The following is a 19415-nucleotide window of genomic DNA, read 5'->3' on the forward strand; positions in this document are numbered from 1 at the left end:
ATAACAATGTCTTGTGAATCTAGTTATAAGGACATTCTATAGTGGGGGTTTAGTGTAATCAGCTTTGCTCTGTATTTATGGGAGAGTTATCTCTTTTTTTTTTTTTCAAAGGAAAGAAATGTGCTGAAGTTTTATGTCTCCAGAAGTGGCAACAGATCTTGCTGGTCTACAAGTACTAATACTTCAGAATCTAACCACAAAATTTGAATCCGCCTGTGCCTTTTCTCAGTTGTACTGGGATATGAGTTAGCCTTTTCCCCTTTGGGGTTTGGTTTCAATGAGATTTTATGGGGAAATTTAGCTAGTGTCACAATTATATGTCTAAAACTTAGTGATAATGGGAAATAAAAGAGAGTACTCATAATGAGTAGACTAGGGAGGGAAGAGGAGTACTTGTACACGTGGGCAGGACCATGAACATTTTATTGCCCCAATTAGAATTTTTGCGACCTAATGACTTTTAATACTATTAGGTTTCACTGCGGGACTCTGCAACTTTGTCTCTGTCCCCTGTAGATGAAGTACAGGCTGAACTGGTACTTCTTGTCTCTCTTTGCACAGGAAAATGATGGACTCCGGACAGATTGATTTTTACCAACATGACAAGGTTTGCTCCAATACCTGCAGAAGCACCAAATTTGATCTGCTAATCAGCAGTGCAAGAGCGCCAGTGCCAGGACAGCAGACAAGTGTGGTGCAGACACCCACTTCGGCCGATGGTAGGGGGTAGGAAACCACCTGAAAACCCATGGTGTTTTTCAGTAGTACTTCTCCCCTCATTCCCTTTTGTGTTTCTTAATTTTAATTCTCATGAGTGTTGATGTAAGATATGGTAATCTTGGGTAGGAGTCCACGCTTTAGAAAGAACTCTGTTTTCTCCTGAATGATTCCTAATTGCGCAGTCCTCCTTCCTTATTTCTGTATTGCAATGCATGGTAAACGTTAGAAAGGTGATTCATATAATGCTTATTTAACAGTATTACTTTGGTGCCAGTGCCACTTGGTATATCTTTGAAATTAGATTGTTTTGAAAATCCTTGGCAATTCTGATGGTCAGGGCAGGCAGGTGGATTTAGAATGGTGTATGGTTTTCAGCTTTTGAACTGAGATGTCTCAAAGACAGTGTGTCATTGACGGGGCTGGACTCTGGAGACTCTGCCGTAAGGGTCAAAGAGCTCTGTCTGGGAGGAATCCAGATACACAAGCTGAGACATCTTCACAAATGAGATAGGGTATGCACACACTTAACTTCAGTATTACTGAGTTTGGAATGAGGGCTCTCTAGGAAATTTATAGCCATGTGAGGTGATTATTAAGGACTTAGTTGAGCTGGAAACTTGGCGCAGCTAAAGTTCTTAGAATGTGTCTAAACTGCTTCCAGGAGGCTTAAAAATATGCCTGACAGAGACACAGAATGCAATGTAAGGAAGGTACTATGCTTTAAAAATGACTTCTCAAGGCTTCTTTTGCTCAACCCTAATATTCTGTTCCCAGCCTAACTGCTGGGTGAGTAGAAGCCAGATCTCACTGAGTTTCTTTCGGGAAAGTATAAAATATCTAGCAATGTGAATATTTGGTGGTGTGACACTTTGACTTGAGAAGTGAAAAATGCTGTGAAATTATCTACTTTCTTTTTATTTTGCTGAACCTTCTTTACTTGATCATCCGTATTGATATTTTGCTTGTTTACTGATATCCTTCAGAGTGGAGAGTCCACATTTTATATTTCTGTCTGGATCAGTTGATTTTTCTCAATTCTCTTTGTTTAAAACCTTAATATTAAATTGATAGCAATAGGTTTTTCCTCTATGAATCTGCTACTAGTGGATCTCTTATCTGATTTTTTTTTTTTTTTTGGTCTCATTTATCTTGCTTTCTCTTACATCAGCTGATAAGTAAATTATAGCAACTTCACATGTTCTAGATGGTTAGTATCAAATACACTTGGAATAGGGCTCTTGACCAAGCACCATATTTGTTTTTCAATTATTTCAAGTCCTCCTCATCCTCACTAAGTCTGGGTACAGCCTGGCAATCATGCCCACCTTCTGTCTCTTTCAAAAATATAACTGCTCAGATTGCTCTTTTGTGATTTTGTAAGTTATCTTTCACTTTCTATTCAGAGTAAGAAGAAAGCATTTTCTGCAAGGCAGGTTTGCTTTAGGAAAGCCAGTATTCATTCTGGCTTACCTAGGATTCTAGTTTTTAATATAGGGATCTTCAGGCAAAAGTCCATAAGTTAAATAACAGGATCTCTTTGACTGTCTGAGAAAGAGGATAGCTGTGACTTTTTCATAAAATTCACTGGCCTTCCCTTTAATGCACTGCTTTTAGGTAGCATCACACAGATTGCCATCTCAGAAGAGAGCATGGAAGAGGCAGGGCTGGAATGGAACTCAGCTCTCACTGCTGCTGTCACCATGGCCACAGAGGAGGGCGTGAAGAAAGACTCAGAGGAAATTTCAGGTACTATCTATGGCGCCCAGATTTCTTGCAAGGTTTTGTAGTTCTTATCACCATTATGATTATGGACACAGAAGGGCTCTTCATTACTTGTGCTGGTTTTTCTTATGCATATTAATACTAATTATAGCTGCAAACATCTTATTTGAATCCATGTAACAGCCTTGCAACGTTAGATTCTATGAAGAATTTGAGATTCAGAAATGTTTAGTACGTTGCCCAAGACCAGTCACATAGCTGGTGTCAGAGCTAGACTCAGCTGTTTAACTCTGGGGTCCATCTTCTCATGCTGCCACAATGATTCCACCTTTGGCACATTCGTCAGGTAAACCAAACTGCCAGATTTTAGAAGAAAAAATTAGCTAGCAGGTGGTGTAGATGATGATTAATGGTGATTCACTCAAAGGGGACAGGAGAAGCTTTATATCGTCGTTCATTAATTCATTTAACAAATGTTTATTGCTGCCTGTTTTTAGCTGGCACTGTTGCTCGATCTAGATAGAAAGATGAAAAGACATAGCCTCTGCCCTCAGGGAGCTTATACCCCCACCTATTCAACTATTTTATTTTGGTGTTTTAAGTATAGGATTAGAGGGCGTATATCTTTAATTTATATATTTATTTAACTTTTAAAATATTATATATTGAAAGTGAAAAGTGCAAGTGTTAGTCACTCAATCTCATCTGACTCTCTGCAACCCCATGGACTGTAGCCCGCCAGGCTCCTCTCTCGTAAAATTCTCCAGGCAAGAATACTGGAGTGGGTTGCTATTTCCTACTCCAGGGAATCTTCCCAACCTAGGAGATGGGAATGGCTACCCACTCCAGTATTATTATCTTTTAAATTATTTAAATAAATGTTTTAGTATTTAATTAATATTTAATTAAATACTTTTATTGAAGGAAGATACCCATTCCCCGTAGCCAGAGGCATGACCCAGTGAGGTAATTATCACAGTTACCTGGAGTCCAAATAATTATGTACCAACTCAAGGAGGCAGCTGGTGTTCCAAAAGCTTCTTTTCTTCTTCCAGAAATGCTCGAATAAGAAATCATTGGAATCCTCTGGTGGCCTAGTGGTTAGTATTCTGGACTTTCACTGCGAGGGCCTGGGTTCAATTCCTGGTCAGGGAACTGATTCCACAAAGGCACATAGCATGGAAAAAAATTTTTTTTGAACTTAACATTGTAGAGCTGTACCTAAGCACATGTAGCATCCCTTATTTCTGTGCTCAGTTGTGTCCAACTCTTTGTGACCCCATGAACTATAACCCACCAGACTCCTCTGTCCATGGAGTTTTCCAGGCAAGAATACTGGAGTGGGTTGCCACTTCCTCCTCCAGGGGATCTTCCAGACCCAGGGATCAAACCCACGTCTCCTGCATTGCAGGCAGATTCTTTACCACTGAGCCACCTGGGAAGCCTAAGTATATGTAGCATCCCTTATTTACCTTCTGTCTTATCCTTTTTTGCCAGAGGACACTTTGATGTTCTGGAAAGGAATAGCTGATGTAGGACTGATGGAAGAGGTTGTCTGCAACATACAGAAGGAAATAGAGGAGCTACTTAGGGGAGTTCAGCAGCGGCTCATCCAGGCTCCCTTCCAGGTCACAGGTAAACACACTAATCCTAACAATAGTGGTTATTTATTAAACAGTAACAATTGTAGGCAGACCTTGTTAGCCTTATGAAACACTGAGGTATGAGTATTATTATCCTCATTTTACAGTTTAGGAAATTAAGGGTTATAAAACATTAAGTTACTAAACAAAGTTCATAACTGGTTTTTTTTTTAGCTGTAAAAAATTGTTTTTTTTAATTGAGATGTAGTTGATTTATAATATTGTGTTAGTTTTAGGTGTACAGCAAAATGATTCAGTTTTGTGTGTGTGTGTGTATTTATATATATTTAGATTATTTTCCATTATAAGTTATTGGAAGATACTGAATATAGTTCCCTGTGCTATACAGTAGATCATTATCGATTATGTATTTTATATGTAGTAGTGTGTATCTGTTAATCCCATACTCTTACTTTATCCCTCCCCCATTTTCCATGGGGGAAATGGTAACCGTAAACATGTTTTCTATGTCTATGAGTTTGTTTCTGTCTTGTAAATAAACTCATTTGTATTATTTTGTTAGGCTCTACATATAAGTAATATTATATAATATTTGTCTTTGACGAACTTCACTTAGTATGATATTCTCTAGGTTCATCCATTTTGCTGCAAATGGCAATATTTACTTCTTTTCTTATGACTAAGTTATAGTTCATTGGATATATATACCACATCTTCTCTATCCATTCATCTGCCAATGGACACTTAGTTTGCTTCCATGTCTTGATTACTATAAATCGTAAATTGCTGCCATAAACATTGGAGTGCATATATCTTTTCAAACTGGAGTTTTCATCTTTTCCGGATATATGCCCAGGAGTGGGATTGCTGGATCATATGTGGTAGTTCTGTTTTTAGCATGCCTTGGTTTTAAACTCAGGTTTGTCATTGCTGTTTCCACAGGTAATTTTTACCTTTGTAAATGGTGTCAGAAAGCAGTTTCTCTCTCTCTCTCTCAATATAGATATAAATAGATATATAGAGTCTGAAAATTGAAGAAATCTGCCTGTTTTAGACAGTTCTCATATTCTGTTAGTTTAAGGCTCCCAGATCTATTGTGTGCACTTTTAAGTGTTTCTGCATACTTACAGGGTACTTGCTGTCATGCACAATGTAAAAGAATGTTTTAATCATCTGATACAAAAGGGCTCATTATGAGGTCTCATGAGCTTGTACGTTTAGTAAGTCCTTACTTAGGTTTGTTAGGTGTGTATTGTTACCTTCTTATGACTCATACATTATGTGTAAGGAAGTAAGGAAGTGTTAGTTGCTCAGTTGTGTCCAACTCTTTATGACCCCGTGGACTGTAGCCCTCCAGGCTTCTCTATCCATGGAATTCTCCAGGCAAGAATACTGGAATGGGTTGCTATTCCCTTCTCCAGGGGAATCTTCCTAACCCAGGGATCAAACCAGGGTTTCCTGCATTGCAGTCAGATTCTTTATCATTTAAGCTGCCAGGGAAGCCCCTGGTATTTACATTATGTAAGTACACTTAAACTTTACAGCAGAATCTTTTTTTTTATGATTGGAGGTTTTTTGTTTGTTTGTTTGTTTTTTAAGGCAGCTAATATAAAAAATGGGTGATTCTTTTAGACAGGGTGGTCAAAGAAGCCCCCTCTAAGCAGGTGGCATTTGAGTAGAAATCTGAATTGAAGGAGCTAGCCATGTGACAGGTTGGGAGAAGGAATACTCCAGGCAGAGGGGACAAAGATCTTGAAGTGACAATGAACCTAGTGGGTTCAAAGAATTAGAGGAGTGCTGACATGGCTCCAGTGGACTAAGTTAATGGAAAGAGTGATAGGTGATGAAGTTGGACAGAAGCAGAGGACAGAGCTTATTTTAGATAAGCTTTGGTCAGATAAAACCCAAAGATAAAACTTTGGGTTTTTTTTTTTTTTTTTTTTTTCCATTTATTTTTATTAGTTGGAGGCTAAAAACTTTGGGTTTTATTTTAAGGTGATGTTAAGCCATCATAGTGATTTTGAGCAGGAAAGTAAAATGAGCAGGTTTATTTTATTTGTAAAAGATCACTGTGGTTGCTGTGGGGAGAATAGATTATATGGGGCAAGAGTAGAAACAAGAAGACCAGTTGGAGGACTTCCCAGGTGGTCCAGTGACTAAGACTGTGATCTCCTAATGCAGGGGGCCCAGGTTTGATCCTTGGTCAGGAAACTAGATCCCATATGCTGCAACTAAGAGTTTGAATGCTGCAACTGAAGATCCTGCATACTGCAACTGAGACCCAGCGCAGCCAAATAAATAGTTCAAAAAAGAAGACTAGTTGGAAGACTCTTGAAGGAGTTAGTTCAGGCAAGAGATGGTGGTAGTGTATTAAGTGCACAGTGGTAGACTTGGGAAGAAATGGTCATACTGGGGATGTGTTTTGAACGTGGAACTGACAGGTCTTGCTGATGGATTAGATGTCGGGCGAAAAAGAAATCCGGGATGACTCATATATTTTTGATCTGAACTGTGAGTGGTGGCAAAATTTCTTGAGATGAAGACTGCTGTGGTAAGAAATCAAAATTGACTTTTGACTTTTAAATTGAGATGCTTATGAGGCCTTCGAACGGAGATGTCACTTGACTAAACAGAAGTATGAATCTGTAATGTAGGAAAGAGGTCTGGGCTGGAGATCTACATGTGGGAGTTCTTAGCATGTCTGTGATACTTAAAACTATGAAACCGGACACAATATGCCAGCAAATTTGGAAAACTCAGCAGTGGCCACAGGACTGGAAAAGGTCAGTTTTCATTCTAATCCCAAAGAAAGGCAATGCCAAAGAATGTTCAAACTACCTCACAGTTGCACTCATCTCACACGCTAGCAAAGTAATGCTCATAATTCTCCAAGCTAGGCTTCAACAGTATGTGAACTGAGAACTTCCAGAAACTCAAGCTGTATTTAGAACCAGAGATCAAACTGCCAACACCCGTTGGATCATAGAAGAAGCAAGAGAATTCCAGAAAAATATCTACTTCTGCTTCATTGACTATGCTAAAGCCTTTGACTGTGTGGATCACAACAAACTGTTGAAAATTCTTCAAGAGATGGAAATACCAGATCACCTTACCTGCCTCCTGAAAAACCTGTATACAGGTCAAAAAACAACAGTTAGAATTGGACATGGAACAACAGACAGGTTCCAAATCAGGAAAGGAGTACATCAAGACTGTATGTTGTCACCCTGCTTATTCAGCTTACATGCAGAATACATCATGCAAAATGCCGGCCTGATGAAGCATAAGCTGGAATCAAGATTGCCGGGAGAAATATCAACAACCGCAGATATGCAGATGACACCACCCTTATGGCAGAAAGTGAAGAGGAACTAAAGAGCCTCTTAATGAAAATGAAAGAGGTGAGTGAAAAAGCTGGCTTAAAACTCAATATTCAAAATACTAAGCTCATAGCATCCCTTTCCATCACTTCATGGCAAATAGATGGGGAAACAATGGAAGCAGTGACAGATTTTCTTTTCTTGGGCTCCAAAATCACTGCAGATGCTGACTGCAGCCATGAAATTAAAAGACACTTGCTCCTTGGAAGAAAAGCTATGACCAACCTAAACAGCATATTAAAAAGCAGAGACATTACTTTGCCAGCAGAGGTCTATCTAGTCAAAGCTGTGGTTTTTCCAGTAGTCATGTATGGATGTAAGAGTTGGACCATAAAGAAAGCTGAGTGTCAAAAAATTGATGCTTTTGCTCTATGGTGCTGGAGAAGACTCTTAAGAGTCCCTTGGACTGCAAGGAGATCAAACCAGTCCATCCTAAAGGAAATGAGTCCTGAATATTCATTGGAAGGACTGATGCTGAAGCTCCAATACTTTGGCCACCTGATGTGAAGAACTGACTCACTGGAAAAGACCCTGATGTTGGGAAAGATTGAAGACAGGAGGAGAAGGGGACGACAGAGGATGAGCTGGTTGGATGGCATCACAGACTCAATGGATATGAGTCCGAGCAAGCTCTGGGAGTTCGTGATGGACAGGGAAGCCTGGTGTGCTGCGGTCCATGAGGTTGCAAAGAGTCAGACACAACTGAGCGACTGAATTGAACTAAACTGATGAAACTGGATGAGATGACTGTGGAAGAGAGCTGTAGGTAGAGAAGTGGTCTGAGTTAATAACAGCTCAGTTAGTAACAGCTCTTTCAAGAAGCATTGTTTAAAGGGGAATAGAGATAATACTATTAATAATAATAAATGCCCATGTTTGGCATTTAGCATATATTTCTAATCTTCATATCTATCTTGCAGAGTAAGTATTATTAGTCCCATTTGTTACAGATGAAAAAAACTGAGGAGTGAAATGACTTACCCAAGGTCACACAGATAGGAAACATCAAAACCAAGATTCAAATTTAGCTCTGTCTAGTAGATCACCACGTTTTCTTTTTCTTTCTTTTTTTTGCCATATCACACAGCATGTGGGATCTTAGTTCCCCGGCCAGGGATCAAACCTGTGCCCTCTGCATTGGAAGGCAGAGTCTTAACCACTGGACTGTCAGGAAAGTCCAGAATGACCACATTTTCCTAAATCAAGTCAGAACCTATAACCAGATGCAAGATTTTTTTTCCTTATTTTTGTATTTATTTATATGGAGAGATGTATAAAGATATAACAAGTACATAAAAATTAGTTACACATGTGATAAATCTTTTTTACTTAATATTTGTTTATTTTTATTGATTTCTTTGGCTGCACCAGGGCTTAGTTGAGGCATGTGGGGCAAGGATCAAACCCAGGCCCCCTGCAATGGGAGTGCAGAGTTCCCAGCCACAGGACCACCAGGGATGCCCCGTGATAAATCTTTGTTAAATTTTTTTGAAAATGCAATTAGTATTCTAATTTCTGAATTGTTTGATATTTATAAGCAGCATAGTAGGGAGTTTGTGGAACATTTCTGTTTTAACTGGACAGACATATTTTGTTTTAAATAGATGCTGCTGTTCTTAATAATGTAGCACATACATTTGGCCTAATGGACACAGTCAAGAAGGTTTTGGACAATAGGAAGAACCAAGTAGAACAGGGAGAAGAGCAGTTTCTCTATACTCTCACAGGTATGTATAGCTTCTCTCTTTTCTTTGGTGATAGACTAACATCCTTGAGTCTTGCCATTTCTTTGTTATCTTCTGTTGGGACTGGACTGGCTTCTTCCTTCCTCCCTTCCTTCCATTCTTCTTTTCCTCCCTTCCTCCTTTCCTCCTGCTCTTTCTGTTTTCTTCCTTCTCTGTCTCTCTTTCTTTCAATTCACATTGTATCAGATTTGGCTTTTCCTCTGTACACAGTCCCCCGTGAGGTGGAGTCATGTCAAGCAGAGGAAGCACAAAAAGAAAGAAAGGAAAACTAGCAATATGATCCTCTTTTTATATCTTTGAAGGATTAAGATGTCTGCTCGATTGCTCATTAGCCCAGTAATATAAGTGGCAGAAGAATAAAGCTGACCTTTGTCTTTTTTACATTATTAATACTGAGTTGGTTGATAGATACACATTTTGCACTTCCCTTATTTCTGGTAATCAGAAATTATGAGCATATGTATAACTTAACCCTTTTTAATAAGTGTTGGGTTGGTCAAAAAGTTCATTTGGGTTTTTCTGTATGAGCTTATGGAAAAACCTGAACAAATTTTTTGGCCAACCCAATGCTTTGTGCTGGTCTCCAAGCTAGATTTTAGAAATATAATGTTGAATAAGGTAATCTCAGTCTCTTGAGGGCTTTCAAGGAACTCAGTGGAAAGCAGACTTAGAAATACGTCCAAACAGTAGTTCTCTAACAGAAGCATATGAAAGGTATGGTGGTAGAACAAGGGGAATTATCATTTATATCCAGAGAAAAATCTTGAGAAGCTTTCAGAGGAAGTAAGGTACAAAGCAAGTTAGAGGTATAGATTATCAACCTTAGATGATGTAGAATATAGTCAGTTGGGAAGACAAAAGGCAAGAAAGATCATTTGGTAAGAGAAGAACAATTTAGGTTGTTTTAAACTTATTTTTATGCCCAGTTTATATTTTAAATTCAGTTTGCCAAGTATTCTCAGAGATCCCCTTTTTCATGTCATCTTCCTAGGAATATTATAGGCTGTTATCCTCATTTTACAGATAGCCCAGTAAAGGCACAGAGAGAATAAATGATTTGCTGGGATCACATCACTTCTTGACAGTGAAGCCCAGGGTAGACCTGTCTTCTTTCAGACTGGTAGAACAGTCTGAAAAATGGTTTTTGTTAGAAATGTAGGCTTCTTGTTTCTTGCCCATATATTTTAGTTATAACCACAGTATACATAAAGTTGTGTCTTCTGCTTTTTTCACTATGATATACTAATATTTTTTCAAGTTGCTACATAGTATTTTACCTAGACATTTTTCTAGGGATGAATTTAAATTTTCAAAAGTTTCTTCGAAGGCTTATTTATTGCAGTGAACTTGTATGAATATAACATTTCTTCTTATGTCCTTTTAAACTACTTCATGGAAGTTCCCTGGTGGCCTAGTGGTTAGGACTCTAGGCTTTCAATGCTGTGACCCAGGTTCAATCCCTGGTTGGGGAACTGAGATCCTGTAAGCCGTGAGGCCCCCAAAAAATAAAGAAATAAACTACTTCACAGGACTAAGCTTGAGGCTAAATGGTACTGATATTTGTTTATGGAGTTTTGTGACCTATTGTCAAATTTCCGAGTAGATTATACCAATTTAGGTCACAAGTTTGAGCTGCCAACTTTGGGTGTTGTTTTTAATAATACACTCTGATTTAACTTTTTTAAAACTATAGGTTTAATTGATATCTTGTTTAGGTTCATGTTTCTTTGATTACCACCAAAGATGGGAAAAAAATGTAATATCTTATAACCTCAAAAAGGCAGCATTGTAAAATTTTTGACTATGTTCTTTATCCCTACAACTTAGGGACTTAGCATGCATGCACATACACAGTCTTATTCCAAGCAAGGAATTGACTTACTTTTCGTGTTGCACAGGAACAATAGTGCTCTTCAGGTGTAACTGGTTATTTATTGGATGTTTATGAGGTGCTAAGCAGCAGAGAAGTTCTGGTGTAGAACCAGACTCACCAGTAGTCATCAAGATTGGATTAGACCCTTGGGAGAGGGATAGTGATAGGTGTATTGGGGTGGGAAAGCCACCAAATTGACTATCAGAAGACTTTGTTTTGGCCCAAGCTCTGTGATCTTAAATAAATAGCTTTACTTCTCTGGATCTCTATCAAAATGAATGTGTTAGAACTCTAAGACCTCCTTCAGTTTTATAATTCTTAGGGACTTCCTCTGTAACTTTCTGTAGATTTCTCTGGGGCTAATGGTAGATTAAAGCCATCTGGGTCACCAGCAAGTGATCCTGCCTTGAAGGACAGTTTGGAAATCACTGTTTTTCAGAGTGGCCATTGTAGCTCCTTTGTAGGTCCATCGCAACTGCAAAGGGATTGTACAGATATTATTTTCATCTGTAGGCAGGGCATATATAAGCTGCTAGACCAAATGGAGACTTCTTTGGTTTACATTTTAGTGACAGGTGACAAAATGCCACAGGAGCTTCTAGAGTTGAGCTATAGCAGGATCACAATATGGCAAGATTCTGAATTATCACCTTGCCTATAATCACACAATGAAATACAATAACTGGTAGAGTTGTAAAGATCATCCAGTCTAGTTCCTTCTTGAAAACGATGACATAACTTTCCTGAGACTAAATACGCTAGCAAAACCAGGACAAGACCCCAGGTCTCCTCACTCCTAGTTTACTGTTCCCAGGATTATGCTTCTCTCTACCCAAAGTCTGTCTTTTTTCCATAGACTTGGAACGCCAGTTGGAAGAACAGAAGAAGCAAGCCCAGGATCACAGGCTGAAATCCCAGACAGTTCAAAATGTGGTACTGATGCCTGTGAGCACTCCTAAGCCTCCCAAAAGGCCCCGGCTCCAGCGGCCAGCCTCCACCACCGTCCTGAGCCCTTCTCCTCCTGTCCATCAGCCTCAGTTCACAGTCATCTCACCCATCACCATCACGCCAGTGGGTCAGTCATTTTCCATGGGCAATATTCCAGTGGCCACCCTCAGCCAGGGCTCCAGTCCTGTGACTGTCCACACACTGCCTTCTGGCCCTCAGCTCTTCCGTTATGCCACAGTGGTCTCCTCAGCCAAGAGCAGCTCACCAGACACAGTGACCATCCACCCTTCGTCTAGCTTGGCGCTGCTAAGCTCCACCGCCATGCAGGATGGCAGTACCCTGGGCAACATGACCACCATGGTGAGCCCTGTGGAGCTGGTGGCCATGGAGTCTGGCCTAACCTCGGCCATCCAGGCGGTTGAAAGCACCTCAGAGGATGGGCAGACCATCATTGAGATTGACCCAGCCCCAGACCCAGAGGCTGAGGATGCTGAGGGCAAAGCAGTCATTTTGGAGACCGAACTGAGGACTGAGGAGAAAGTCGTGGCTGAGATGGAGGAACACCAGCATCAAGTCCACAATGTGGAGATTGTGGTCTTAGAGGATTAACTGGGGGTCTCGGGGCCAGGAGATACGTTTTGGTTTGGAATTTTAATTATTTGTTTATTTTTATCATTGTCCCACTCATTTCCACATAGGATCCTTTTTTTAAAAAACAAGATCTGATTGTTGTAACTGAACATGTCGGGTCCCTTCCAGCCCCTCACTGAAAAATGGACAAAACAAGCTGCCCTTCTGGAAGTTGAGAGTAGGTCATTCAATGTCCTAACCATCTTACACCAAGAGAGTTATTTCTTTGAGGGGAGGCATCAAGATAACCCGAAACCCTATCCAGAAGTCACTTTCCAGGCTAGTCTCTCTGTGTACACACGTGGTTTTAGTCTCATAAAGGTGCATTGACCAAACCAGGGAACACAGATCTGACCCTGGAAGGCAACCCACTCACACATGGATGCAAAAGTATACTTAATTTTGTATCCTGGAACAAGCCCTCAGAGGCCAGTGCAAAACCCTCAAACAAAAGTGAGTTGAACTCTGCTTCAAGGGAAAGGTAACAGACTAGCAGAAGCTTAAAAAGGGAAGTGCTTTGGCCAGGATGGGGCAAGGAAATTATCTTACTTCCAGAAGTGCAACTGATGCCTCTTGTTATCTCTTGAGGGTTACCACCATGGGTGCCATTTTGAGGCAATGCCAGTGTTAAGCGGAAGGGTACATTTTCACCAAGTAGGTGGCGTCAGGGACCTGCAGCTTGGCAGAGATAAGAATCCAGAGATGTCACAGCTGTCCTTTGGGGCTCAGGCTTACCTTGCAGCCTGCTCTGTCAAAGCACTTAGCCTCCTAGTCCATTCATTTGCAAACTGTGTGATGTGGTATAAAATCGCTCTGGTCCTTAGACTGTGGCTGTTCGGGGGGTGGGGCTCCAAGGCCATCATTTTTATTGCATGACTCCAGGAGCAGGAGAGTTCCTCTTCCAGACCAGCTGCCCTTTTTTGTGGGGCCCTTTCTTGACTTTGGAACCAAAAGCAGCCACTTCTTTGGTGCTTCCTCTTGTTTTCCCCTCTATCCCTCAATGGTTAATGGCATCTGTCTCCTGGATCCCACGCTCTTCAGCTTTTTGGCTGATTCAGAGAACAGTGACAGGTGGCTGCCTGCCTTCATCCCCTTTTAGATTCATTTATACCATTTATACCACAGATGTTTCTGTGAGATATTGAGCTCATAAAAGACCCTTAGGTTTGGCAGGGAGGACTCAACACCCCAGTCTGTCAAATAGATGTCTCCTCCTGAGCGAGCTGGACTCCCTGGGAAAGAAGCATTGTCTGCAGCATTATATTATAGGAAGTGTACCAGGAATGTAATCATAATGTCTTTGGGTGGGGAGGGGGTATTTTGTTTTGTTCTTTTTTAAATGTTTTTGTATATTTGGAGCTGGGCCCATTTTCTGTGCTGTGATTCTTTCTCTTTGACCATCTTCAGTGTTTGGGGCAAGAGTGGACCCTGGTTTTTATTTCTAAAGATTGCATTGTTTACTGCACTAGGAAAAATGTAGGGAAACTGCAGACCATTTAAAGGAAAAGTAGGTCAAAAAAGAAAGCACACAACTTAGGAGTGGGAGGTCTTTTTTTTTTTTAATTAAAAACAAAACTTTGACCTGTAGTTTCCTTCTTTTTTTTTTGAAGGCACCCACCTGAAGCCATGTTTCCTCCAATGGATGTTGGAAACCCTATTGTTAAGCAAGTGAAAACTGCGTTCTGCCATCCCTCCGATAGCTGTGCATAGCTAGGGAAGCCTTCTAACTTGGAAGGGTTAATCTTAAAAGGCTTAAGGGTGAAATTTCTGAGTCCCATGCAGTTGTGGTTTTCAGCTTTAAGATTGTCCAGGGTTTTGTTTTTCTTTTCAGAATAGTCATTAGACATAGCAATCAATTTAGGACAAAGCTTTGGCCCTTAATATATCTTTAGTGAGGGAAATGACTTTTATTTCTTGCTTCTTTAGATTTTCTGTTGGTACATAAAAACAAAATTTCTGCCTAAGTCTAAAACTACTACTTGAACCTAGAACGGCACATGTCATCCCTATTGTGGCTTTTAAGGATACTTTTCTCTTTCCCAGAGACAACAGGCTTAACTCTGGACAGAGGAGGAGCCTTAGAGAACACCTACGCGCTAGCTCAGGTTCCTTTCTTTCTTGTTTCAGAGATGTTGGTACTGTTTTAAAGTAGTGTGAGCATCATGCTTCCTAAGTCAAGAGATCGCCTCCTAAAGACAGAGCCTGTTTACTTTCACTCTGAATATTCCACATGGTGGAAATACATGAGCTTTGTTGTTTTCCTGGTCTTCCAATAGCCTGTCATTATTGCTGTGTACCCGTTGTTGAGTGTGGGTTTCCTCATAGCCCTGGTCTAAATGATCTCAGATGGGGTGAGACACATGCAAGCCACTGGCATGTGCACAAGCAGTTGCAATGACTCATTCCTCAGGCTGAGCTTTCAGCAGCCATCTATCTTTCTGTTCGTTCACTAAGTGAATGTTTGTAAGTGTCACCTATGTGCCAGGCTTTGTGCTAGGCACTCCCAGTACAGAGATGAAGGTCGCTCAGTCCATGCACTCAAGGAACTCATTCTCCAGAGACTGTCTGGAGTTAAGAACTATATTTCAATATAATTGGTTTCCTTTGTAACTCTATGTATTTTAGTTCATGCACTGATAAATATTGTTCCGAGAGCTGGTCCATAGATTTCAGAAGGCTACCAAAGGTACAAAATGGTTAAGCCTTTCTCTAGGGAGATACTGAAGCTAATCATCCGATGGGATAAGTGCAGTGACAGAGCTCTTGGCTAGGAGAAGCGAGAACAAAGGGTCAAGCATCTAACCCAGCTTGGAGGCAGGGATCAGTAAATAACGGGAGTACTTTCTGGAGAAGATGTATACCTCACCTGATTTAGGACAGATCATTTTTGGCTACTTTTTTGCATTCCATTTTCAAGTTGTTGGACTTAAGTATACAAGAAAGGGGGAAAAATCCGCTGTCTTGTTGCTTCTGCCTCCAGAGCTAGGCAGAGTCAGCAGCTCAGACAGTCTCTCCTGAGGGCACTCCACTGGAGAAAGCCCAGTCATGCATCAGCTTCTCTGAGTTTCCAGCAGATGAATCCAGTACAGGACTGGACTTTTAGCTGGTAGAAGGTAAATGCCCCAAACGTTCTTACCATGTGGTTTTCACAAAGGCCTCAGAAGCAACTGTTCAGCTGTCTTGCCTTGGCCATGCCCCTGTCTGGCGCATGCCTGTTCTCTTCCCCTTTTCAATTTCCAGGCTCCGTCCCTGGCCCCTTCCCCAATTAAAACAAAGCTCCCTGCCATTCCGAAGTTAAAAAGGAACAATAGACTTGAATATTTAAGATTTCAAGCTGCTTCATGTGGAGTTTCTTTTATGCTTCTGTCCATGTTTGGGAAGGAAGACCAGAATTAATCCAGATACCCTCAAATTTAACATTCTGTTCAGGTGGATTGACTGTTTAGTGGTGGCATTTTAATCCATTTCATGAAAGGCATTAAAGGTAAGTCTGCATGGTGGGAAGTACTGGTAACATTTGATGATAAAGATAGTGAAATCAAGCATGAAACATGGAACTCCTAGTTCATTGAGTTATAACTGGCCCACAACTCTCAAGGAGGCAGAAAGGACAAAAGGTTGAATTCTCAAAATAGGCATGAGCTGTGATTCACTTGGGTAATACTCCTGAGAAAATAGTCCTTTCTGAGACAAATCAGATTCTAGGTTAGCTAGCCCCTCCCTTTTCAGTCAACTTACGTAGTAAGTTGATCACAGACCCCTCACACCTTGGATACCTCCTCCCTGGGAAATTCTTGTGTAGTCTGTAACATACTACAGTAATAAGCAAGGCTGATGTGCTAGACAAAGGATCAGTTCTGCTAGACTGGCATTGTCTGCCCCTGGTATTCTCTTCTTAGATAGCCTTAATTGAGTCATTTCTAGGTTTCCTTGCCAACCTGAAACACCTTTCTTAGTCCCAAGCTAGGCAATCTCGCTTCTCTAGAAGGTTCTACTTTCCTTGAACATCCTCATCACGTTCCACCATCCTCCTTGCTTTGGAGAAACCAGTGTGACTTAGTTCCCAAATCCTGCCCTGTTAGTAACTCTACCTTTCTTAGCAACAACTTTCTTATCAACAACTCAACTCAAGACAATCATTTCCTTCTAAGGAGACCCCAAGACCCAAACCTCACTGTACATCCAGAGATTTCAGTCTTCACTCTAGAACAGCCTTCTTAACTCTAGTCATTGCTTGAACTGAGGCATCTTTGGGATATGCTTGTACTTGAAGTGCCTCAGAACACAGATTCTAAAATCTATCACACACCTGATCAATTCTCTACCTATGGTCCATGGCCCAGGCTAAGACATGCCTGTTTGCTGGATAAATTATTGCAGCCCAGTATGATTCCTACTACATCTTCATAACTACCTGAAATTTCTGTTGTGTCTATGAGCCTCCCAACCTGAAGACTCCTGAAGCCCTCTCATCCTAAAGTAGGCCATACCATACTTTGAAATTGCCTCTGGATTCTCCTCCTGCTTCTTTGTGCCTTTACTAGTAACTGTGGTTTATGATATGGTATACGTGGGTTGATTTTTCTAGTTTGAGAACAAGTGGACATTAGCACTGGATCACATATAAAGGTAAATCTGAGGCTGGGTAGTGATCCAGAAGGAAAGATGGGTTCCTCGTTGGACTTTAATGTAGGAGCTTCTGTAAAAGGGGGTGTTACCTGCATTTCAAAGTATGTTTTTAAAAAAAGCCCCAAACTTCTCAGTTGTTTTCTCTAAAGAAATATATGTGTTGTAGAGCAAACTGGAAGCCCACAGCTCTGAATCAGCCTTGAGATTTACTTTGGCCCATATTTTTGTTTTAACTTTTTTTGAAAAAAAAGTTCATTTATTTGGCTGCATTGGGTCTTAGTTGCAGTTGTTTTAACTTTTTATTGACATATAAATGCATACAGGAAAGTGCAGTTTGATAAACTTAAATTGAACATACCCACGAAATCAGCTTTCAGATCAAGGGGGGGAAAAGTAAAAAACAACCCACCAGCACTTCTCCCAGACAGTGTAACCGCTATCTACGTCTCTAACATCATATCTTAGTTTTACCTATTTCTGAACTCTTTTGGGACTGGCATTTTTTCTCTCAACATTATGTTGTAAGATTCACCCATAATGTGTGAAGTGTAGTTGATTACTTCTCTTTGCTGTGTAGAGACTATTTTTACTATGTCACAACTGATTGGCACGTGGGTAGCTTCCATTATGGGGCTGTTATAAATAATGCCTGTGAAAATTCTTTTTTGGGGGCGGGGGAGGGGCACTGTGCCATGTGGCTTTCCATATCTTAGTTCCCTGACCAATGATTAAACGCAGTCCTGACAGTGAAAGCGCCAATCCTAACCACTGAACCACCAGGGAATTCCCACCTTCGGATATTCTTGTACCTGTCTTTTGATGAACAAATCTGTGCATTTATGTCTACATGCGTGCATGCTTAGTTGCTCAGTCTCGTGTCTGATTCTTTGTGACCCCATGGACTGTAGTCGGCCAAGCTTCTCTGTCCTTGGGATCCTCCAGGCAAGCATACTGGAGCGGGTTGCCACTTCCTCCTCCAGGAGATCTTCCTGACCCAGGGATCAAACCCGGTCTTCTGCATCGCAGGCAGATTCTTTACCATCTGAGCCACCAGGGAAGCCCCGTTTATGCCTACGCAGAGTTTTAAACATAGGAACAGTTCACATGAAAAATTTAGGATAAACCTTTTCTTTAAACAATAGCAACAACAAAAACCAAAGCCCAGAAGATCTGACAACACTGGGTCCACATTTCCTCACAGCAGCACCAGACTGGAACTGAGGCCTGTGTTAGGTGGACCATGGCTTCTTAACAGACACTGTTACTCCCTATTACAAACCCAAATCTATTAATATTTATTTTTTGTAGCTTATTTTTTGATTCAATAGTCTCAAGCACACTCTTCCCCTCAGATAGCTGCAGAGCTTATTATTAATACCTCATTTCCTTTCAAGTCTCTGTTCACATGTTCCCTTATCAGAGAGGACTTCCTTGATTACCCACCCTATGAAAAGTGGCAATTTCCTTCTGCACTGTGCTTCCCACATTCCTTTACCCTGCTTTATCTTTCTTTCTTTTGCTATCACCTGATATACATGTATTTTTTTCTCCCCCAACTAGAGTGGAAGCTCCAGGAGAGCAGGGACCTTTCTCACCTCTTGGTCACTGCTGTTTCTGCAGTCCCTGGAACAGTGCCTGGCATGTAGTAGAGGCTGGATAGATATTTGATGCATGAATAATAATATTAATAACAATAATAGCCAATACTTATGGAAGGATAACTATGTACCAAGCATTGTTCTGAGCACTTTACATTGTTAATCCACTTGATCCTCACTACAGTCCTGCGTGGTCAATAGCATTGTTTACATCATTTTACAATGAGGAAACATTTATATTCTACTCAAAACAACAGATACATTTGAAGCATTGTATATGGGTCAAACTTATTAAACAGAGTCTTTAAATGTGCTAGAGAATCTTAATACCTAAAAGGAAACTTTTAACTATTTTATCATGATGATGTTCTACTGATAATGTATTTTCTTTAGCTGCTCCTTAAGGTTGTTTTGCTTACAGTCCTGTTCACCATCTCTCAAAAGTACTGGAGAGGGAGTTGTGGAGAAAGGGAACTTACCTGAGAAATGATTTTAGAACCCAAATCATCTATCCTGTCCATCAGTCACAGGAAGTACTGATTTATCCCTTTGTTAATGGTCCTGTT

General features: G+C 40.6%; 1 protein-coding gene across 5 annotated transcripts in view; it reads left to right on the forward strand.

Annotated features, from left to right (window-relative positions):
* GMEB1 (glucocorticoid modulatory element binding protein 1) overlaps positions 1-19162 on the forward strand; it is a 37333-nt gene extending 18171 nt beyond the window's left edge. For all 5 annotated transcript variants that reach the window (XM_043909474.1, XM_043909475.1, XM_043909478.1 and 2 more), the window contains exons 6-10: positions 562-719; positions 2335-2466; positions 3940-4077; positions 9031-9153; positions 11901-19162. In XM_043909474.1, the coding sequence (XP_043765409.1) occupies positions 562-719; positions 2335-2466; positions 3940-4077; positions 9031-9153; positions 11901-12601 (1252 nt within the window). In that variant the 3' untranslated portion in view covers positions 12602-19162. The remainder of the gene's footprint in view (positions 1-561; positions 720-2334; positions 2467-3939; positions 4078-9030; positions 9154-11900) is intronic.
* The last annotated feature ends 253 nt before the right edge of the window (positions 19163-19415 follow it).

The sequence above is a fragment of the Cervus elaphus genome, chromosome 8, assembly GCF_910594005.1.
Source record: "Cervus elaphus chromosome 8, mCerEla1.1, whole genome shotgun sequence".
Lineage (NCBI taxonomy): Eukaryota > Metazoa > Chordata > Mammalia > Artiodactyla > Cervidae > Cervus > Cervus elaphus.